Genomic DNA, 25,461 nt, shown 5'->3' on the forward strand with positions numbered 1-25,461 from the left:
GGGCTTCTTGTGGTTTCCCTTCTTGCTAACACACACATTTGTTCCCAAAGGTGGCTGAAGCCATGGAGATCATGCTGATAACTGTTGTGTCCCCTCTCATCCGATGCGAGTGGCAGCTCCAAGACTGGCAGGTGGCTTTAGTGACGACAGTGAGTGACTCATGTTCCCCCAAACAGGTCATCCACCATGTGGCCATAGTCATGGGTAAAGCACATAGTCACTTGGAAAGCACATTTCCCAGCAAACCAAACAAATTCCTAGGGCCTCTTTACAGGGACAAGAACAGAGTCACAACTGCAGACATCAGAAATGAAGCTGATGAGGGCAGATGTCCATGCCCAGAGTAAGCAATGCCAAAGCAAATCCCCACTTCCACATTCTTATTTTGAAAACCCTGCCACCCACCCCCAGCTTTGAGGGTTGCAGCAGTGAGTGCCCACAAGAAGCCATCCCCTGAAAGGCTCTCCCTTGTGGTTCTGGGTGCCACAGTTCATCCTGCTGCCCTGAGAACACACAGTTCTCCTGCAGCTCAAAGAGCAGAGCTGCCCCATGTCTCTGGGAACGGGCCCTCCACAGCTGTGTTCCAATTCCGCTCAGATGGTGTTTTTTGGCTACATGGTGTTCAGCATAGTGCTCGGGCTCCTGGCCGACCGGTACGGCCGCTGGAAGGTGAGTGACTCCTGGGGGCCGCGCGTCCTTTTCCTGCGCTCCACAGGAGCCGTGCACCTGGCTGAGCCTGTGCCTTAATGACCCCAATTCCTGCCCTTTTGCAGATCCTGCTGCTCTCCTTCCTCTGGGCAGCCTATTTCTCCCTGCTGACCTCGTTTGCCCCGTCCTACACCTGGTTTGTGTTCCTGCGGGCCATGGTGGGAGGCGGCGTGTCGGGCCACGCGCAAGGGTAAGGCTGTGCCAGCCGCCTTCCAGAGAGAGTAACGGAGGGGCTGTGAGGGGAAAGGGAACCAAATTCCCACATCACCTTCAAACAAAAAGCCATTCTGTAATTGCCCTAAATCCCAGTCAACTGACATAATTTGCAGTTCCCGACGACTCCTGAGGCCTGGAGTAGAGGGGGCAGCTGGTTTGCATTAAACTGGTGACAGAGGGGTTATTAAGCACATATAAAAACAATTAGGTAACAGATGCTTCCTCCTTAAAAAAAAAAGTCACAACAATTCTGCTTAAGTAGAAAATTACTTTTGAATTTTATGAAACTTTCCCAATGAAATTAAGTTTTTGTCTTGTTGGGGCAGAAAGGAGGATTTGAGGAAGAAAAATTCACAATATTAACAACCACTTCACTAGGGGCCTAGAAAAATAGGGGTTTTTTTGTTGACTCTATTATGGAAACAAATCAAACATTTCAGCACCATCCATGGTTCCTGATTTTTGCCCACAAAGGAAAGCCTCAAACTGGTCACATTGACCCAAAAGGCCTTTGCTGAAGGAAAGGACACAGGGGAGAGAGGTGCTGTTGGGAGAAGGCACCCACGCCTGAGTCATGCATCTGCTGAGCTGCTGGCACAGCCTCCCTCACAGGAGGGCCCCCATTCCCTGGCCATGGAGGCTGCTCATGAGCCTCATGAGGATGGAAGGAAATTGAACATTTTATAAAACACTTCACTGGCTGAGACAGAAGGACCCACTGAGGGCCTTTTGCCACCTCTCTCTCCCTGTCCAGCTAAGGAAACACAATTCACACTGGGGACCTTGAGAGATGCCTGTGCCACAAGCCCCATGCCCCAAGGGCATGCCAACCATTTAAAAAGTGGAACAGAGTTTTCCTTACTTCATGGAAAAAACCCTTTACTAAAATGTTCATTTCTATGAACATATCTATGCCTGTGCTGACACCTCAGTCACCCCACAGGACCTTCCCATAGGTTTCCTGATGTATGGACTGCAGTGTTTACCTGCTTGTATCCCACAGCCATGGGCTGGAAAGGAATTGTGCCTTGTGTTTCCCTTGCATGTAATTTGGGGCTGGAGCAGGAGGAATATTGAACAGGGAGTCCTTGTCTCTGGATGCTCAAGGTGGAAGAGGGATGGTATTCATTCTGTGAGGTGAGCTGAACTGTTACTTGATCTGTATGGAAATTCTCATTGCAACCTTATTTCTGCTTTTTTTTTTCCTCTTTTGCTAGACTTATCATAAAAACGGAATTTTTGCCCACCAAATACCGGGGATACATGTTGCCCTTATCTCAGGTAAAAGTGAGCACATTCCTTCTGTCTCCAAGTCCCAGGAGATTTGTCCCACCACAGTTTGGAAGCCACGTCTCCAGCACATCAGCACTTCTCCCAGACTAATCCCACTTGTCTGGGTCTGAGTGAGTGTACACTGCCTCCTGCACCTCAAAGTGTGGCATCTGTGCTATTAAAGACATACACAGGAGAGAGGCAATATCTTCTCAGATGATTTGATGCTCCAAACATTTCATAGGGACTTTGAGTGATGGCTGACACCCAGATTGTCTTGGTTGTCCTATTGACAATGGGACTACCTGGTCTGATGGGGCCAGTGCTGATGGACTGGCAGGCACCAGAGCTGGTGGCATTCCCAGCCCACTCCAAGTTGAGGTGTATCCCTGCTCCCTCCTCTTTGGACCCCCAGAGATAACAAGTGGTTTATGTAGTGACTCCCAGGTGAGGTCCTAATCTGCTCCTCTCCCTGCTCAGGTTCTGCCAGGGGCTTTGCACAGGAGGGTTAGCACATATAGCCCCAAATTTGGCCTGATGCATGCTGGGAGGGTTGTGCCCAGTTGCTGGGTCATTGCTTACTGCAGACTTCTGCAGTGGGCAGTTGCTGCATGTGCAGATGGTCAGTGGTGACACCTCTGAGTGCACAAATTCATCCCACTGCTCAACCAAACTGTATGTGTCAGGGAAAATTTACTTTTCACTGCAACCTGATCCCAGGACATCATTACCAAAGTGTCATCAGAAACACACAAAGGTTTATGGAAGAACAATCTTGTATTTCTCCCCAGAAATTTGTTATTTCTGTCCACAGGATATTAATTAACTTGCTGCAGCTTTTGTGATTTCTGGCTGAGCTCCCTTGGATGGTTCCCTGGAAAGGGATGTGTCTCCTAATGGCAAAAAGTGAACCTCAGAAAGGAATGTACTTGCAGACCAGAGGCCAGATTCACTGTTGGTATAGCTGGGCATTGAGTCTACTGGAGAGCCACCAACTTTCAGCAGTGGAAATCTGGCCTGGTTTTGCCTTCTGAGCTTGTAAATCTCCTGAATCCTGAGCTTGTAAATCTCCTGCTTCCCTGCAGAGACCTAGACAAAAGGAAAATTTGTGAGCATGAGCATTAGCAGAGAAGTGACTGAAAGGACAAAAGCAGTGGCTTTAAGTACAGGCGCATCCACAGCAAATTATTGGTTTTCACCTGGAGCTGATTAAGACTACCTTCACTGTCCTTCCCCAATCTTTTGTCTTTCCCTTTGCCCTCCCACCCAAGCCCAGCTTCTCAGACAGCCACAGGATGGCTCAGTTGAACCTCAGCATTTCCTAGCACAGTTCCACATCTATGCACAGAACCGGACCAGAAGGGAAGAAAATAAACAAATCATTGCCATGTGTTCATGTTCTAACCCCTTGCTTTCCCTTGGAAAGGTGTTTTGGTTGGCAGGATCCTTGTTGATCATTGGCCTGGCATCAGTGGTGAACCCAACCATCGGCTGGCGGTGGTTGATCAGAATTGCCTCCATCCCTGGCATCCTTCTCATCCTGGTGTTCAAGGTAGGAAGATCTCCACTCTCCACTCCCTGCTGTACTGCCACTGCCCTGATGTCTCCCCAGGCACCGTTGCCCTTCCTCCCCTTCTTCTTAGGGCTCTTCTTGTGTTCTCCTTTCTCCTCTTCAGTCCTCTCACTCAGCAGCTTGGTAAGGTCCTGAAGTCCTGGCAGGGCTGCAGTCCAGCCTCTGGGAGATGCCACCTTGCTGGTGATGGCCTGGCTTTACTGGTCTGCTGTAGCCCTCCAGCAGCCCAAGCTCCAGTGTCCAGGCTGCCAGCAGCACCCAGGGATTGTGGTGACAGGCCAGGTACCAAGAGGAAGACAGGCTAGATAGTATGAAAAAAATGACAAATAATACCTTCAGTCTAATGCTGGGCACAGCACACTCTCTTCATTAACATTTTCTAGGGCTGAGGAAAGTAGCCTCAGTGAAGTGTTCACAGAGTGCCAGGGTAAACCACAGTTTCCCCAGGTTTCCTCCTGCTTCAGAAAAACCAGCCTTGGACATGAGAACCATCTGGTTTGTGGAGGGTGGTGTGGAAAATCCCTGCTTACAGTGCTCATGGGCACTGCAGTGCTGAGCTGTGGCTGATGGAGGCTCTAGAGATGTAAAAGCTCTTCGTGCAGCTGGGTGAATGCACAATTCCATCTGGGGTGCTACCTGGGCAGGCAAATGTAAGGTTGCTGAGATTGTACACCTGTATAACCTGGATGTTTAGTTTCCCTGATTATTTTTGCCAGAAAATTTGGATAGCTGAAGTTTGTCATCCAGGGGAAAAGAAAAGACGGAGTTAGTATACATACCTTTAAAAAAGAGGCCTTTAATTTACATTTGAGTGAAATAGATGTAATTGTTTATCATGTAATAGAGTAATTTAATTAAAAAACTATTTTATTTTGGAAAGAGCACCAAATACTAGTGACGAGTTACATTTCAACCACTTCTTCTTTCTTATTAAAATGGCCTTGTTGTGCCTTCCAAGACTTTTGCTTCAGCAAGTAATAGGTGCCTCATCTCATTTTAGAATGTCAATTAATTCAGGATTGTTTTTGTTAAACCTGTGTCCTTGCCTTTCACCTTTCACAAGTGCTTGACCCCGATCAAGTGGCAGACCCCTGGGAGCTAGACCAACAAATGGGTTTGTTTGGCAGGGTGAGCCCCCCAGCATGGGGAACTGGGGGCTGGGGCACACAGAGTACCCCAGGGCATGGCTGGGCAGGGAAGGACAGACACAAGGCTGCCCCAGCTCATGGAGTGCCCTGTGCCAACCTGAGCAGGCTCCTGGGCATGCTGTGAAGCTGTGAGTAGGACAGGAGAGGTGCAGCAAGGCTTCCTGCTCTGCTTGCAGTTCATCCCAGAGTCGGCACGGTACAACGTGTCCACGGGGAACACGGGGGCTGCACTGGCCACGCTGCAGAGGATAGCCAGGATCAACGGGGCAGCTGTGCCAGAGGGGGAGCTGAGGGAGCCTGCCCAGGTGAGTCCAGGCTCTCCAGACCAAGGTGAGTCCAGGATCTCCAGCCCATCCATCCCAGGAGGGCTGCCAGCATCTGGGCTTCAGGGAGGGAGTGGAACTGCCAACTACATCTTGCTCTGCCTCTCTTGTCCTCCTTGCCTGATTCTTTTCCAAACAACTGCTGAAAGTAATGATGAAGATGTCAGTTTTCTTTTGGAGAAATAGTAACCTTGGCCTTCAAAATGGAATGGAATTTTCTGCTCTTTTTTTCTTTCTCGGTTTGTGTTTGCTCAGAAAAATATTGGGCTAAGAAAATAGTTGCTTCCTTTCCCTACTGGCAAAGCATGCTGTTCCTTATTGCCCACCCATCCTGCAGGGGTGTTCCCTCTGCCATGAGATCTGGGCACTGTCCCTTGGGGTATCTCTCAGTGTTGTGACTGGGCAGGCTGCAAGGATCCTGCCATGAGGTCAACCCAGTGCTCCCAGAGGCTTCTCCAAGCCCCTGGCCTGGCTTGTCCACTGTGTCCCAGGACCACAGATCCTGAGAGTGGAGCCACAGACCAGCAGAAGAGGGTCCAAGGAGGAGAGACTTTTTCACTGACAGCACCACATGTACCTGTAAGCAGCTGAGCAGCTGCTGGACTGAAATGCCCAAACATGTGTGGGTGCTGCAGGGGGGGCAGTCTCCCCCCAGACTTCTCCCCCTCTCATCCAGTCTGGGCCCTGCTGACTGAGGACTTGAGTGGCTCCTTTGACCCCCAAGACGGAAAGATAAGACAAATCTATTGTTCAGGGCCTCAAAATTATTCAGCTCTTTTAAATCCCTTTCCTGGATCTTTTTTTCCTGCATATTCAACCCCACAGGCACTGAGTATTGTCCTTAGCAATTCATGCAAGATGCTGCTGTTGTATTGGAATTAGTTAGGATTAAAGCTTCCCTGTAATTTAATTGAATTTACGTAATGGACCCACATTGGATGTGGGAAGGGCTTTTATTAGTTTTGCCCTCTCTCAGGTTTAAGCAATAATGAGGAAAATAAAAATAAAGTCAGCCCACACCATCCCTGTGAACTTGTCTCCCCTCGGTGGTGGGACCCTGGAGGGCAGCAGGCCAGGCAGGGCCCCCAGTGCCTGCCAGTCTCTGCTCACTGGCACTTCAGGCTCCCCAGGAAGATGTATGTGTCCAAAAGCTTGCTTCACAGGCAGAGCAGCACCCAGGGCAGCGGGAGCTAACAAAAGTCCCAGCAATGCTGCTCCCCCCACAGCAACCAGGGCCCCCTCTGGCACCATCACAGTCACAGTGGGACCAGACTGCTCAGATCTGGGCATCCTTTGGGGCCAGGAGAGCTCAAGAGACTCTCTTCTCCCCTCCTCCACCCTTTGCAATGCAGCTTCCTGTGGGTTTGTTTTGGGAAGCAGGGCTTTGCTCTCTGGAGGTTTGATGGGTGCTGGGTTGCACCATCTGTGACTCTGTGCCACAAGCAGCCTGGGGACAGGGGGGGAGCACAGGAGGGCCTGGCGTGCCAACTGCTCTCACAGATGCCTTTATAGAAACTTCTATTTCTATTGTATGATTTTCAGGAAAGAAGGGGAAGATTCAAGGACCTCATCCACCCCAAATACCTCAGAACCACTTTGCAGATATGGATCATATGGTAATTTTTTTTTTGTCTCTTGCTTATCAGCTCATTCTCTTGGTTGACAGTGTGCAGGGAGCAGAATTCTCCCATTGACTCTGCCTTTAACAGGACACCACTCTGCCTCTGATGGTGGCTGCAGATCCCTGGCAGCTGAAGGGACATGGATCACCATAGGTTTGTCCTGTTTCAGACCACACCTCAGACACCCTGACTGGTTGCTGTTAAGCTAGGCAGAAAAGGGCTGGACTTCCAGGATGGTGCTATGAGTCCTTCCTCAAGACAGAGCAGCTCCTAGGAGCCAGGGGAGAGCCACGGGGCAGAGCCCACACCTGACTGCAGTGGGACCAGCTGTGTGCCTGCAGCTCTCCTTCCCTGCTTGGGGAAAATTTATTCTCCCCAAGGATGGCCAAAGGACTGCTGAGACAGAAACATATTCACCATTACCAGTTCTACTCCCTGGGGGAAACTAAAGTTGAGGAGACAGGTTTCATATGCAGTGTTCCCAGTAGCTGTATGCAAGGGTAATACATGTTTCATTGGCTTTGCTCTCTGGAATGGAAATGTATAAATAATAATTTTGTGGAAACCCATCAACCCGAAATATTGTGAAGTCAGGCCTTGAATTTTTTATGTTTTTTTTCCCCTTGACTTCTATGAATGTTAGGAAATATATTTTTGATTTTTTGAATCTTTCTTTGTCTCCTAGTTGTCCCAGGAGTTCCTGGTATGTTCTCAGGTCTGCATTTCCATCCCCCCCAGCATTCCCTGCCTTCCCTCGTGGCCCAAATTCTGCTGCTCATTTCTGAAACTGCCAGGGGGGATAAAAAAGTGAAAATTACTTTTCAGCCTGCTTATGATCAGGTGTATTCTGAATTACTTGCTAATGACAAAGCAAAGCTGCCCTCACCTGGGTCCCCCAGGATGTCACAAGTCCTGCCAGCAAACCTGCTCCAGCATGGGCTGCTCTCTGCACAGACCCACAGGTCCTGTCAGGAGCCTGCTCCAGCACGGGCTTCCCATGGGGTCACAGCCTCCTTCAGGCACCCACCTGTTTTGGCATGAGAACCTCCAAAGGCTGCAGGTGGATCTCTGCTCCACTGTGGACTTCCATGGGCTGCAGGGCACAGCTGCCTCACCATGGGAAGCATGGGAATCTCTGTTCTGGCACCTGGAGCACCTCCTGCCTTTCACTCTTTACTGACTTGGGTGTTTCTCATGCCAGAGATGTTTCTCACACATGTTCTCACTTCTTTCTCACTTCTCTCTCACTTCTTTCTGGCTGCTTGTTGCTCTTGCACAGTTTTTTCCTGTTCTAACAAATGTTATCCCCCAGGCACCGCCAGTATTGCTGATGGGCACAGCCTTGGTCAGCAGCTGGAGACAGATGGCATGGGATCTGTCAGTCATGGAGGACTGAAGCTTCCCATAGAAGCCACCCCTGTAATCCCAACCCACTGCCAAAACCTGGCCATGCAAACCCAATACAAAGCTGAGCTATGAGCTGGGGTGAGGTTTACTGAGAAAGAGCAGTGCCTGGATGTAGCTAGGAGGGGAGTGCCATGGGACAGGTGACCAGTGGCCTGCTGGATGCCTGAGCCACCTCTCTGCTCAGGCTAAGGGGTTCCATCATGCAGAGCTGGTGCAAGCAGCAGCAGAGTGTGGTCACCAATTGTTGTGGTGCTGTTGTGAGGGTCCCCAGGATGAGGTGAGAGATGAGAATTGACTCCAAGTTCTTAGAAGGCTGATATATTATATTGTATTGTATTATTGTAATATATTGTATTGTATTATTGTAATATGTTATATTATATTATATATTATATATTATATATTATATATTATATATTATATATTATATATTATATATTATATTATATTATATTATATTATATTATTGTAGTATATTATATTATTGTAGAATATTATATTATTGTAGTATATTACATATATTGCACATATATATAACATATATAATATGTAACATATATAGTATATAGTATATTATACATTACATTATATTATATGTTATATGTTATATTATTATATGTATATTTAGTATAGTTTAGTATATAATTTTCATATAATAATTACATATACATATATATAATAATTACATATATAATATATATTATATGTATATTAGTATAGTTTTAGTATATAATTTTCATATAATAATAATATATATATTATTATATGAAAATTATATACTAAAATTATACTAAAGAAAGAGAAAGGAGACATCAGAAGGCTAGACAAGAATGAATAAGAAAAACTCAGAGAGTCTGACACAGCTGGCTGTGATTGGTCATTAAGTAAAAACAATTCACATGGAACCAATCAAAGATGCACCTGTTGGTAAGCAACTTCCTTAACCACATTCCAAGCAATCAGATAATTATTGTTTACATTTCTTTTCTGAGGCTTCTCAGGAGAAAAATCCTGGTGAAGGGATTTTTCATAAAATTTGACAGTGACAGCAGAGATTCCAGGACACTCCAAACCTGCTGCATATGAGTTTCCTCACCTTCCCCACCACAGCTACACCTCACTGCAGCATTTCTCCTCACAGGCTTGGCATAGCTTTCGCTTATTACGGCGTCATCTTGGCCAGTGCTGAGTTGCTGGAGCGGGACCTTGTGTGTGGCTCTGCAGCCCCAGCGCTGCAGGACTCCAGCGATGACTCTGAGGAGAGCCACAGCCCCTGCCACTGCCGCTTGTTTGGGCCTGCTGCCTACCAGAGCATGATCATCAGCACAGCTGGGGAGATCGCACGTAAACCCTTCCCCCATTCCCACCTCACAGTGCTTGCTGCAAAGCTTTGAGCTGTGCCTGCACTTGGTCACAGGGCCTGACATGAAATGGGCACTGCTGGCAGCTTCTGGGATATACAAGACCACAAGCCTGTGGCTCCTGGTTGAGCAGGGCACTCAGTGGGACACACCTCAGGCTGGTTTGTGGGCAGAGTGTCTTGGTTTGGAAAGACAGGAATCTGCTAAGGAAGGCAGGAGCCTCCCCTGAAATGGACAATATAAACCCTCCCCACCCCTCCAAATTGCTATAAATTTCAAATTAAGGGGCTCTCAGGCAAAAAATATGGGAGCAGGAATAACAGTTCTTTATTAGGGAAGAAAATAAAAAATAAAAGGATAATATAAACAATGCAGTACACTAGAACAACACTGACAGAATCAGAACACAATCTGACACCCTGTGGGTCAAGGGGTTGGTAGCAGTCCAATTGGAAATGTGGCTGCAGCCCTCCTGGAGTGTCAGGTGTGGTTCTGTTGGAGCAGGGATCCTGTAGAAAAGGGTGTAGTCTTCCTCTGAAGATCCAATGGAAGAATAGACAGCTGTTCCTCTGGGAAATCCAATAGAATCCGTGCTGGTGTTTCAGAACCTCTGGACTATATCTGGGTAGCAATGCTTGGCTCCTCCCTCTGGGTGGAGCATCTCCCGATGGGATGCTGTAGTTCTTATTAGTCATGCAGTGACATTCAATAGCCTGTTATCAGCAGATGTCCCCTCGCAAGGGAGGAGTGATTGTGATCACTCAGAGAGAGAGATAAGGCAAACTGCCCACTTCACAAAAGATAATCTGCCATACAGATGGTAAAAGAATATGTCTTGCCTTGCAATCTGGAACAGCAGAGGGAGCAAAACCACCCAGGCCTGTGCTGCTCACCCGGCCGTGCCTTCTTTGCATGGCTCAGCACAGACATTGGTGTCCTGGCTCAGCACAGCCGATTTCAGAGAAGCACGGGCTTCACCATCTGAGGGGACGGGTGAAACACAAGGGGCATGGGGGTAAATCACAAACTTTGGGTGCAGGAAGGGAATGATAGGGTATGTGCATTTTACAGGATGTTTGGTAGGCACTGGGCATGCAGACTGGTATCTTTGAGTCACACTGTGTAAGGTCTGTCAAGGCAGACAATCATTGCAGTTAGATCATCAAATGTTTTATGGTTTTCCTTTTTATTTCCAGTGAATCCTGTGAACATTCTCAGCATCAATCTCCTCGGAAGACGTCTAAGCCTGTGTATCACCATGGGATGTACAGCTCTATTCTTTCTTCTCCTTAATATCTGCACCTCAAGGTACTCTATGGGTCTTGTTTGAGGGTATGCAGTGCTGAGGGCAGGACCTCTGGTATTCTCAGGTCACCAGTCTGTCAGGCCAGTAATTCTTGTAGGTGTAAGAAAAGCCTCTGACTGGCTCTCCTTTTCCTGGGAAAGCTGTGGCAGCAGATTTTGTGGTGCAGTGGTGTGCAGAGGGGCTTGCTTGTACTACTGAGCCCACATGGCTTCCCCTAAGCATCCAACAAGCTGCTTTCTGGCACAGTCCAGAAAATTAAAAAATGTGTAAACAACATGCACTGGAAAGAAGTTACATTTTTCATTCCCTTTTTCCCCTGTTTCTTTCTTTCTGGCATCTCTGCTGATGCTGCTTGGTGACATTAACTCTGCTCCACATGGCTTTCTCTCCAGGGCAGGCATGGTTGGCTTTCTCTTCATGCTGCGTGCCTTGGTTTCGGCCAACTTCAACACCATCTACATTTACACGGCAGAGGTGGGTTCTCCTTGAGGTATGTTGAGCTGCTTGGAGGCTTCAAATACCATTTGTGTAGAATAAGGAATCAGAAAACCAGCTTGGAGATGACAGGAGTAGATGGAAGAGGCGTGCCCTACTAAGCCAGCTGTCACTCTCCTCCTATAAAACATTATTTTTGAGGATGTTGGGTACCACTGTCTTCCAAAACCCACAATCTTTCCCCCAGTGAGAAAACAGACTACCACCAAAAGGAACATTTTCCAGCACTTAAGGGGCTGTATGAGGTAGTATATGGGGTTATGATTCTTTTCACTTAATGGAAATTGCTATGTTCTGTCTGCAAAAGGTTTTAATCCTTTAAAGAACTTTTCTTTCACACAACTTTGGAGCCATGAATTCTGTGAGTTAAGGTTAAATTGTTGGGGTTTTTTTGTTGTTCTTTTTTTTAAAAAAAGATTGTATGGTGTTAAATGGATTTCCTTGTTAATTGACTAAAGTGATCCAAAGCAAACAGAAGTAGCTCCCTTGCACTTTTAATAGTGCACTGTAATATTTAAACTTGCACCTGGCTTAAATACCACAATTTTAGTAGTTTTGAATAAGTTACTGTTGATGTAAAGACCATTGCTGTAACAGCCACACCATAAATCAATTCTACTCACAATTTAATCAATGATCAAAATCTTTTGAGCCAAGTGCCTGGACTATTCTTTAAAACTTACTCAATTTGCTTGGCCCAGTAAAGTATTAAAAAAGGCTTATATGTGTATACTTGCTAAAATCTGTGGATATTAAGAGGACTAAAAGTTCAGTAAAATTCACATTTAAGTGTTTCATTGGCACAGGTGTTGGGGAGGTGTGAAAGATAAACAGCACAAAGCATATTTTTTTAAGCCTGACTATTTCTTACTGGGATCTGTTGCTCTTTTTCTTCCTTCTAAACAAAGGTGCTGTTGATAAAAATGAATAGGCAGACTTGAATGCTGCAGACAATATCTTTTCTTCCTGCTTCCCAGATAGAGGGGGGCCCAGCAGTAAAAACAAAATTTTTCCTATAGCATCCAAACTAACCTCTGTGATTTTGATCATAGAGCCAGGACATAAAGTGGTGGTAGTGGTGTTAAACAAATGCTAAACAAAGGGGATTCACATCCAACTTTGACTTGCCCTAAAACTTTACTTGGGGCAAAAAACGATAGATTTGTAATGGCTCAAATGAGGCCCAAAGGAGCTTTTATTCCTTTTCATATCTTATCGCACTGGCAGCCCTTGATAACACAATGCGTCTCTCTGATAAAAAATTTTAAAAATAAAAAGAAAAGTACAGATATTGCAGATTGCTGTTGCACTAATCCAATTTATTTCTGGCCTGTTTTAGGTTTATCCCACCACAATGCGAGCACTGGGGATGGGGACAAGTGGGGCATTGTGTCGTGTGGGAGCAATGGTGGCTCCATTTATATCACAAGTAAGAGCATGCTTGATAATGTTGGTAAACATTGTGCTGAACACTACTGACGTGCCAACTGCTCTCACAGATGCCATCAAATACAGAGCTGTCCCTGAAATTCATCCAAAAAAAAGGGATGATGTAATCAGTTCCCTCCCAACACCATATACAGAGTACTTGGGTGGTCCTTGCCAGATGCAGCTTTGAGTAACTCTCATCACAGAGTTCAGCTCACTAATATTTGATACTTTCTGAAAGATCTTAAAGTTCACAAGATACTGTTTTTTCTATTGTGGAATCTCTCAGGCACTTGTGACCCTTTGTCCACTCTTAATTGCTAATTAAGTGCCAGCCCCCCCACACCAACGAGCTGCTGTTTGATGTTCTTTGACCTGCAGGTTCTAATGAGTGCTTCGTTTTTGGGAGCCCTGTGTCTCTTCTCCTCTGTGTGCATCATCTGTGCCATCTCTGCAGTGACACTGCCCATCGAGACCAGGGGCAGGGCCCTGCAGGTGGGTACCACCCCTCCAGGAGCTCCTGTGGATCCAAAAGCTGTTAGGGACTTGTAGGTGATAATGCAGCCAGAATCCAAACCCAGCTCTCCTGAGGTTTCTCAAGCCTGTCAGGCACTCACAGGAATGTGTTGCTGCAGCAGCTTCAAGCACTCTTATCCCTGTTGCCCAAAGCTTGCTTCTTGTGAAACATCATATCATATCATATCATATCATATCATATCATATCATATCATATCATATCATATCATATCATATCTATTTTAATATACATGAAAATAATATATACAATTATAAAAAGTAGATATATATTCTATATATAATAGTAAAATACAATATAATTTGTATTAAAATATATTAGAAAAAATTATAACGTATATGCTATAATATATATATTATACATTATGTACTATAATAATAAAAATATTTTACAATATATATAATATAGAATAAAAAGTATAAACATAATATATAACTGTATTATTTTGCATTATATTATATCAAAATATAATAGCATATAATAATGTATCATATTGTACAATACTATATTATAATAAAATATAGTAGCATAAAATACATAATATACCAAATAATAAAATAATGTATACTATATTGTGCTATATTATATGTAATATAGTATATATAATAAAATATATATTATACTATATATTATTAGATATTATAATTTAGAATAATATATAATCTATTAAAATATATATCATATATAATAAAAATTATATATTATATTTTAGTGTATCTTAATAAAATAGCATATCATAATGTATCATAATATACAATAATACAATATAATAGCATAACATACATAATATAACAAAAAAGAATACATAAATAATTTGCTATGATATTAATATATTACATAATATTATATAATGAAATATATATTATATAATAATATATAATAATATAATATATATTACAATACATATAATTGTATACAAAATCTTATATTAATATATAATTCAAATTATAAATATAAATATTAATCTATAATTATATTATTTATTATATTAGATATCATATAACACATAATAATATCATATATAATACAGTATATAATAATATAATATATTATATAATATATTAGGTTATTATATTATTATATTATTATGTTAAAATATTAAAATATATAATATTAAGATATATAATATATATTAAAACATATTAATATATATTCTAATTATTATATATAATTGTAACATTATATATAACACACATGATAAATAAAAATTATGTAAAATTATGATGTATTATTATATATTATATAATGATGTACCATAATATAATAGCATATCATAAAATACTATAATATAATAGCACATAATAGCATATAATAGCATTTAATATAATAGGACATCAAAATATAATATTATATTACTATAACATAATATGGACTATTATGCTATGATATAATATATATTATATTTGATATATTATATATAAATATATCGTTATTATATATATATTAATATATATTATGATCTCTATAATTAAATTATAATGTAATGTATTATATTAATATAATATATTATTATTTTATATATATAATAATATATATTATTATATTGATATATATTAGATATAATTATATATAATATATCAAATATAATTATACTTATTATAATAATATATTTTATAAATGTTATAACATATAATATAATATCATATCATATCATATTTATTAATATATATTAATTTATATTATATTAATTAATATTATATTAATCTATTTTATATTATAATAATATAACGATTATAATAGATATTGTAATATGCATTAAAATAATATATAAAAATTATAAAATATATACTATATTATATTTATTAAATTTTATATATAACATTAAAATATAATAAAAATTATATTATATTATATTACAAAAACTTATACAACATATATTATAATATATATATTTTATATTAAGCACTATAGTAATATAGATATTTTACAATATATAATATAGAATCTATAAAAAAGTATAAAATTATAATAAATAAGTTTATTATATTGCATTATATTAGATCATAATATAATAGCTAATGATAATGCATCATCTTATACTATACTATAAAATAATAAAATATAATAGCATAACATACGTAATAACACAAAAAAATATAATACATAAAATATTTTCCTATGATAGTATTATATAATACCATATGTAATGTAATATACATAATATATTATAATAACATATAATATAATATTATTATATATATTTTAATATATATTATTACCTAATAAATTTCATCTTAATATAAAATTGTAATAATAGATATTAATATAATTATCTGTAATAAAATTTATTATATTATATTGTATCATATCATATTATATTATATTATATCATGTTATATTATATTATATTATATTATATTATATTATATTATATTATATTATATTATATTATATTATATTATATTATATCATGTCATATCATGTCATATCATGTCATATCATGTTATATTATATATCATATTATGTTGTATTAGATATCATATATATTGTATAATACAATATAATATATTGTATATATTACATTGTGTTATTATATTACACTAATATAATTATTTTAATATATAATTATTATTATTTTATATAAAAATATTTATTATATTGTATTATAATTATATAATATATAATATATAATATATAATATATAATATATAATATATAATATATAATACGTAATAGGTAATAGGTAATATATATTATATTAAATTATGATATTATATCATATATTATATATAATATAGATCTTATCAATTTATTAATTCATATTCTATATCACTAAATATAATTATAATATTATACATAATATGCATAATAAATACAATATATAAAAAATATGATATATTATTACGATATCTCAGATCATAATGTATCATAATATAATGGCGTATCATAAAATACTATAATATAATATAATAACATATAAAAGTATGTAAAATAATCGCATATCATAATATAAAATATAATATAATATAGAATATTATGCTAGGATTTAATATGATAAAATATAATATTAGATATAATATATATAAATAAATCTAAAATACATTATTATATTTCTATTATTATTATATTTATAACATAAAAATAAATATATTAATATATTACAATATATTACATTATAATTTTAATATATAGATCAAAATATACACTATTATATGTAATAATATTTATAAAATTGATAGAATATAATAGAATATATATTATTATACATTAATGTATATTATCTGAATATATATTATATTTATATTATTTTATGCTATATTATATTAATAAAAAGGTTATGATAGATAAAATGTATATTAAAATAATATATAAATATATAATTTCTATAATATAATTATAGAAATTATAAATATTATATATACTATAGCATATATAATATATTTTATTTTATATATAAAATTAAAATATTATATAATTAATATTAAATATATATATAGCATATGATAATGTATCGTATTATACTATACTATATTTTATACCATATAATAGCATATGATATATAATATAGCATATCATTATATAATATATACTATATTGAGCTATAATATTATATGTAGTATAATATATAATAAAATATATATTTTATGTATATTAGATATTAAAATATAATAATATATTATAATATTTATAATCTATAATAAAAATTATATATTATAGTATATCTTATATAATAGCATATCATAATGCATCATAATATAATATACTATAATATAATGCAATAGAAGTGCATAACATACATAATATAACATTAAAAAATATAATACATAAAATATTTTGCTATGATATTATTATATTATATAATATTATATCAAATATTATATATATATAATATTATAATAAAATAATATAATATATATTAATATACATATTATTATACTAAATTTCCTATTAATATATATTTATAATAATTTATATTATTGTATAAAATAATCTATATCAAAATTGTATATTATAATATATTATTCTTTTATATATCACAATATCATATATAATAAAGCATATAATAATATAATATAAAATAATGTAATAGATAATATATTATAAAATGATATTTTATGTTATGATATTATGATATGATACGATATATTATATATAATATATTATAACATATTATTAATATATATTCTATTTTAATATGGATAATTATAATATTGTATATAATATACATTATAAATAAAATATATGCAAAATTATTACATATAATATTATATCATACTGTATCATAATATAATAGCATATCAAAAAATCATATAATAATATAATATAATATAATATAATATAATATAATATAATATAATAGCATGTCAAATTATATAAAATAAAATATACAATATTATGCTATGATATAATATTACATTATATTAGATATACTACTTATATATATTTCTAATATATATATAAAATTATATCAATATACATTATTATATATATCATAATAATATAATATATTAATATATTGCAATATATTACAGTATAATTTTAATTTTTTGGTCATAATATATATAATATTTATTATAATATTATATTCTTTATATATTATAATATATATCATATAATATAACATATATTAATATACGTTAATATATATTAATATACGTTTATATATATTATATTATAATAGATAATATAATATACATTAAAATAATATAGATAATTATAAAAATTATAAAAATTATATATACTATTATATATATATATTTTATTATGTATATAATAGTAAAATATAATATTATTTATATTATAATATATTAGAAATAAATTGTACCATATATATTATAATATATATATTAGATATTATGTACTATAATAACATATTTTACAATAAATATAATATGGAATATATAAAATAAATAGAAAATTATAATCGATAACTATATTATATTGCATTATATTATATCACAATATAATAGCATATGATATCATATTGTACTGTAACATACTATACGATAATACAGTATAATAGCATAAAATACATAATATAGCATATAATAATATAATATATACTATATTGTCCTTTGACATTCTATTATTTGTAATATAATACGTATAATAAAATAGATATTATATTATATATTGTTAGTATAATTTATGAAAAAATATAATATATTATAATACATATAATCTATAATAAAAATTATGCATCATAATATACTGTAATATATTACAATATAATATCATAGCATACATAACATAACATAAAATTATAAAATACATCAAATATTTTGTTATGATATTATAATGTAATATCGTATATTATAATATAATATATTATAATATAATTTAATATAATATCATACTATATAATAATATATAATAATGTATAATAATTTATAAAAATATATAATATAATAATATATATAACAATACATATTATATACTTAATTTCTTATTAGTATATAATATAATAATTTATAAAAATATATAATACTCTACAATTATATTATATTTTATATAATAATATAATGTATTATGATATTATATAATCTAATATGATATCTTACTATATTATGATATTAATTTATTATGATATCATTTCATATAATATATTATATATAATATATATTATATAATATTAATATATATTCTATAATATTATATATAATTATAGTACTACATATAATATACATAATAAATAAAATATACGTAAAATTATGATAAATATATTATATATTATTTCATTATAACATAATGTATCATAATATAATATCATATCATAAAATAATATAATACCATACCACATAGTAGCATATAATAGCATATAATAGAATAGCATATCATTATATAATATATAATAAAATATAGAATATTATGCTATGATATAATATTATAATTTATTAGCTATATTATATATAAATATATTTAATATATATAATTAAAATAATGTATATTATTTTATATATATAACATAATATAATATATTACAATATATTACATTATCATTTTAATATATACATAGTTATATATATTACAATAATTATAATCTTTTTTATAGTAATGTATTTTATATATTATAATATATAACATATATTATATTATATTATATTAATATATTATCTCTGATATAATATATAAAGATATGAATATATATAATTTATATTTTTATATCATATAGTACATTATATATATTATAATAATTTAATATATAATTATAATATTATATCTAATATATATTATAGTACATATAATAAATATTATAACATAATATAATGTAATAGAATATGATTATATATATTATATTATATATACTATCTATCGTCTATTATATAATTATATATAATATATATTTTAAATATAATAGTATACATTTTAGATATATTATATATTAAATACTATATATCATATACATTATATATAATATATATTATATGTTTTATATAATGTTATGTAATGCATATTGTATTTTATGTATTATATACCAAGTATGTTTAGCTATTATATTATATTATATTATATTATATTATATTATATTATATTATATTATATTATATTATATTATATTATATTATATTATATTATATTATATTATATTATATTATATTATATTATATTATATTATATTATATTATATTATATTATCTCTGGTATTATATGATATGATACAATATGATATAATATATTATATATATTTATGTATTGTAATATAATAGATATATACTATTATATAATATAATTTATATATAAAATATATTTTTTTATTTTAATGTATTATATAAAATATATATTTTTAATATATAAAATATATATAATTCTGATATATTATTATAATATATGATATGATATAATATTATAGTATTGTATTTTATTATTTTATGATAGAATAGGATATATAGCATATAATAATATAATATATATGCTATGATATTATAGTATTATATCATAGTATATATAATATAATATATAACATATATATTATAATATATATTATTATACATGTGACTCTCTTGCCAGAGGCCTGACTCAGCTGGCCCATGATTGGTCATTAAGTCAAAACAATTCACATGAAAGCAATCAAACAATGACCCGTTGGATAAACAATCTCCAAACTGCATTCCAAAGCAGCAAAATACAGGAGATAATAATAATAAATAATGAGATAATAAAAATGAGATAATATTGTTTTCCTTTCTCTCTGAGGCTTCTCAACTTCCCTGGAAAAGAAATCTTGGCGATGGGATTTTTCACAAAATATGATTGTGACAATAGGCTAAGAATAATCCATATTCTTTAGCAGCCATATTCTTAATAATCCATATTATTTAGAGCATGACAGGTGTTTTATCAAGCTAGTTTAGGGGGGCTTCCAAAACAGAATTAAAAAACCCATCCCTTCAAAAACAGGGATTACCTGTCAGAAGTGAGACCTTTTGGACATATCCAAACACTTTATTTTCCATATCCATTCCTGTTGAGGTTTATGTGCATTTTATTAATTAAATGTATTATTTTTTCTTTCCCTATTTTTAGCAAGTAAAATGAGAGGAATGTTTGATGTTGAACTGGATAGGAAAGAAAAATAGACCCCTGCTGTCTGTCACTTCGTGTGAGCTGCATTTGATCTTCATTGCTTCTCCATAACGTTTCCATTATAAAAAAAAATGCAATTTAACACCATACGAGCTATTATTTGTGTAAACAAATGGTAAATTTCTCAAGGACCTTTCCTTTCTTATGATTCAATAAACAGATGTTTTCTACCTTTCCTGGGAAGTAAGATGAAGATTCTTTATTTCTAGTGCTATCAATAGTGACACTGCATACATAATATTTTAAAAAAAGAGGAAAATCATTGAGTGATTTGAGGAAAAGGGGGGAAATACACAAAGCAGATACAGTCCCTGCCATAGCAGCTTGAAAGGATGTAGTACTTTCCTCAACTTTTTGTGCAAATACGATCTGCATGGAAGTAGTAAAACTTGGATCTCCAACCACACTGCAGTGATGATTTCTGATCATTTTTTGGGTGATATTTAAGACCACAAAATGAAAGGTGAGTCAGATTTTTCAAGTGGATTATTTGAAAAGAATGATTCTCAAGCAGTTTACAGCAGACAGGTAAGTAACTGGATGTGGAGTACATTCACTCTTCTCAGCGTTTTCCACAGGGAGAACAACTTGAGTGTGAAGTTGGATCTTTAGGATTTCAGGTTGTGGTGACAGCACCTCTTTATTTTTTTTATTCTCTGCTACTGTAGAATCACTGTGTGCACTGATCACACTTCTGTTACTAGAATGGTCTCCCTCACCGTTTTGTTCTGCTCCTTAACTTCTCTTTAACTGTTTTCTGTTTCCTGGTACTTTGGGATAGTATCACATATAAGCAACTCTCTTCAGGTAGTTAAAACTTTCCATAAAAAACCAAACAGCAATATTTTTACAAAAAGAAAACAAATAAAAAAGACTCTAGGCAGCCTAACAATCCACCACATGATCAGACGTTTTGTCAAAGGCCTGCTGCAAACACAACTGACTAGTTTTTGGGAGTGTCCTCCATATTTTAGTGTGCAGTGCCACCCTATGACAAAGACAGATAGGCAGGATCTCAGCAGGTGAGAGGCAAAAGGAGGCCTTTTACTCACTGCACATGTACACAGCAAAGAGGCAAAGAGCATCTTCAATGCACAGCACCACACCAGAGCCTGATGATGTTATTCTGCCTGTCAACTTCGTTGTGCTGAAAATTGCTCTAAATTTTAATAAACCAACAACAAAAAAATCTGCAAAATCAGCTCTTGGAATTAGGTAATATTTGGTAAATTATTAAAGGATGTTTTTAAATCGAAGTCTCTCATATCTAAAAATGCTTCAAAATCATGGAAAGGTCTTCATTATCTGTTTATCCCTTAAAAAAGAGGGGTCCTTCCATCCAGACGGGCTCCTGACCATGACTGAAAGGTCTGTCAGTGGAAGACGGGAATAGATGTACTCACAAGTCAGCTGAAAAATGTTTTTCACAGGTCCTGGAGGTTGATCTGCCAGGTGTTCCTTGGAAAGCTCTGATGCTGCATTTCCTCTCCAGTTTCTGCCACTCTCCCCCACAGCTCTCGTGAGCTTTATTTGCAATATCAGCCTCATTACATTGTTTAGGCAATAGGAAGATGGCAAAACTCACGGCCAGTAGCAGCCAAAGATTTCTTTGTTACAATGCATCTTAAAAACTTTTTAGCCAATAGCATATTGCTAGAGCTTACAAACACCTGTTTTAGCCAGTTACTAAAAGTACAGGTACACCTGCTTCACACAATCCTTGCTTGTCTTCTTTCTATTGGCTTTTTTCTTTATTTTTCTTGAGATTCGGTAATTTGTTCTCTAAAAGTATTCGTTCATATTTTAGTAAAGTATTGTGGGGTGTTAAGTTTATTGTAAGCTGAAAGTATTTGAGGAAGAGTTGGAAGTTGGTTAGGTAAAGTTAGAATAATTTTTTGTATTCTTCATTTGTATTAGTAAAAGTAAGGATTTTAGGAATGTAGGGGTGTGTTTGTTTGTTTGGATACTTTTTTATAACAGCTTGTGTTAGTTCATTTTAACAAGTACTGTAGGTTTTTCACTCACTTTGTATCATTGTAGAGTAAGCATTTACATGAGTATTGGTTGGTTCAATGGTGAATAACATTTTTCCTGTAGTATTTTTAATATCTGTAAGTACATGTTTAGGTAGGATAGTTGTTTGGTCACATGGATTTTTGTTAGTTAATTGAGTAATAGTAAAATGAGTATAAGGACTATTCACTTATTTTTTAAATAACTTGTTGAGAAGTCTTTTCTATTCTAAGTCCTATAAAATGTATTGTGAATTAGGTAAAATCAGAGAAGTTACATTATGATAATCTGTTGGGATGAGGCTATAAGAATTAAAAATATTTTTCACTAAATTTTCAAAATAAGGAGAAGCTAGCTTGCTATCATTTATTATTTGTTTGAGTTTTTTAGTATGATGATGTCCCAGGGTTTTATACTGAAGATTATGAAGGGGCACCATTTGCAGAGTTTTTTTCCCCTCACAAACAAAACAAGATTGCTAGAGTACATTCCTTAAGCTTTATTTGCAAAATCAACCTCATTACATAGCTGAGACAATAAAAAAATAAAGATCACATACACCCAACAATAGCCAAAGATTACTTTGTTACAGAGCATCTTAAAAACTTTTTAACCAATAACATTTTACTAATGTTAAAAACCTTTTAAAGTTAAAAACTTTTTAAACCAAAAACATTTTACAGACAGTTGTTTTAACCAATTACTAAAAATACTCATAGACTTACTTCACACAATACTTATCTTCTTTCTATTAACAGTACACCATTATTAAGCTTAAAACCTTCTACTGTCTTGCTAAACACATTTTTCTACAATCTTAAAATCTATCTTGAGCAAGCCTAAAACTCAAACTATTGTTTCATATCTTTGCTTACTATACTATTATAACTTTTTCTACCTTCAAATTAAAACAACTAAAACTAATTCTATGTTTCTCTACTCTTTCTGTTTCTAAAGCCTACATTTCCCAAGTTTCTAAAAACCTTTTTTCCCTTTACTATTTCCCACAACTCTGACTGACTTTGAAGCCCCAAATGCTACCTGTGACCTGACCACAGGACACAGTAGGAATGAGATCTATTTCCTAAGGAAACTGACCATTATTCACATCCTGTCGCATCAACTGACAACAGGAGGCAGCCTCCTATATTCACAAACCAGGCAGGATTTCTCCAAAAACCAAAGGTGCCAGCAACTAGCACACTGCAGACCCTTACAGCCCCAAATGCCACCTCTGGGCTGATACCCAGAGCTTGGAGAAATAACTTCTTTTTCCTGCGGAAAACGACCTCTGTTAGTGGCCACTCACTAGGATGATAGAGGTGTGCCAACCTAAAAATTTGCAAACTTCTCTAGATTTCTCCACAACTAAAGAGGGCAGCAATTAGGAACCTAGACTTTTACAGCCCCAAACACCACCTCTGAGTTGATGCCCAGGCCCTGGGGAAATGACTTCTTTTTCCCATGGAAAATGGCCTCCATTTGCAGCCACTCGCGCTGGACGACAGTGGGGTGCTAACCTAAAAATTTGAAAACTACACTGGATTTCTCCAAAGCTAAAGACACCAGAAATTAGGACCCTGGACACCCTTACAGCCCCAAACACTACCTCTGAGCTGATACCCAGACCGTGGGGAAATCACTTCTTTCTCCCATGGAAAATGACCTCCATTTGCGGCCGCTCACATTGGATGACAGTGGGGCGCCAATCTAAAAATTTTCAGATTTTGCAGGATTTCTCCAAAACTAAAGGTGACAGAAACTAGGACCAAGCATTCCCTTACAGCCTCAAGTCATCTCTGAGCTGACCCTGGGGAAATTACTTTTTTTCTCCCATGGAAAACAGCATCTGTTTGTGGCCACTAGCCCTGGACGACAGTGGAGTGCCGACCTAAAAATTTGCAAACATTGCAGGATTTCTCCCAAACTAATCTTGCCTGCAACTAGGACTCTAGCTGCACTTGGAGACCCAAACACCACCTGTGACCTGACCCCAGGCCACTGGGGGAACAAGTTTTTTCCCCTATGGAAAATGACCATTTTTTGTCTCCTGTCACAGCTGGTTGATCATGGAGTTCAGCCTCCTAAAATTGCCAGCATTGCATGAGTTCGCCAAGACAAAAGCTGCTTCCAACGGGTAGTCTGACTACTCTTGGAGCCAAAATGCCACCTCCTACTTGACCCCAGGACACTGGGGGAAGAAGTTTTTTCCTTATAGAAAATGGCAACTATTTGTGTCCAGTCGCATCTTGGAACAGAGGGGTGCCACCTCCTAAAATCGCTAACATCGCAGGATTTCTCCATGACAAAAGCTGCTAGCAGCTAGGAATCTGACTGCCCTTGGAGCCTCAAATGCCACCTCTGAGTTGACCCTGAGACACTGGGGAAATTAGGTTTTTCCCCCAAGGCTAATGGTCACCATTCACATCCAGTTGCACTGGCCAGCAGTGGGGGTGCTGTCTCCTAAATTCACAACTGCCACAGGATTTCTCCCACAACAAAGCTGCCAGCAAATAGGACTCTGACTGCC

The 25,461-nt window shown here is 35.2% G+C and overlaps 1 protein-coding gene across 1 annotated transcript; it reads left to right on the forward strand.

The window, feature by feature from the left end:
- The first annotated feature begins 597 nt into the window (after positions 1-597).
- On the forward strand, positions 598-25,072 carry SVOPL (SVOP like). The gene is made up of 12 exons (XM_071424319.1): positions 598-669; positions 774-898; positions 2,142-2,205; positions 3,623-3,748; positions 5,094-5,222; positions 6,783-6,856; positions 9,411-9,613; positions 10,827-10,938; positions 11,329-11,410; positions 12,771-12,860; positions 13,241-13,407; positions 24,991-25,072. The coding sequence occupies exons 1-12, from the start codon at positions 598-600 to the stop codon at positions 25,070-25,072; spliced, it is 1,326 nt and encodes a 441-aa protein (XP_071280420.1).
- The last annotated feature ends 389 nt before the right edge of the window (positions 25,073-25,461 follow it).

This window comes from Agelaius tricolor, unplaced genomic scaffold (genome assembly GCF_023055355.1).
Source record: "Agelaius tricolor isolate 1412-34295 unplaced genomic scaffold, bAgeTri1.0.p SCAF_3, whole genome shotgun sequence".
NCBI classification, from domain to species: Eukaryota; Metazoa; Chordata; class Aves; order Passeriformes; family Icteridae; genus Agelaius; species Agelaius tricolor.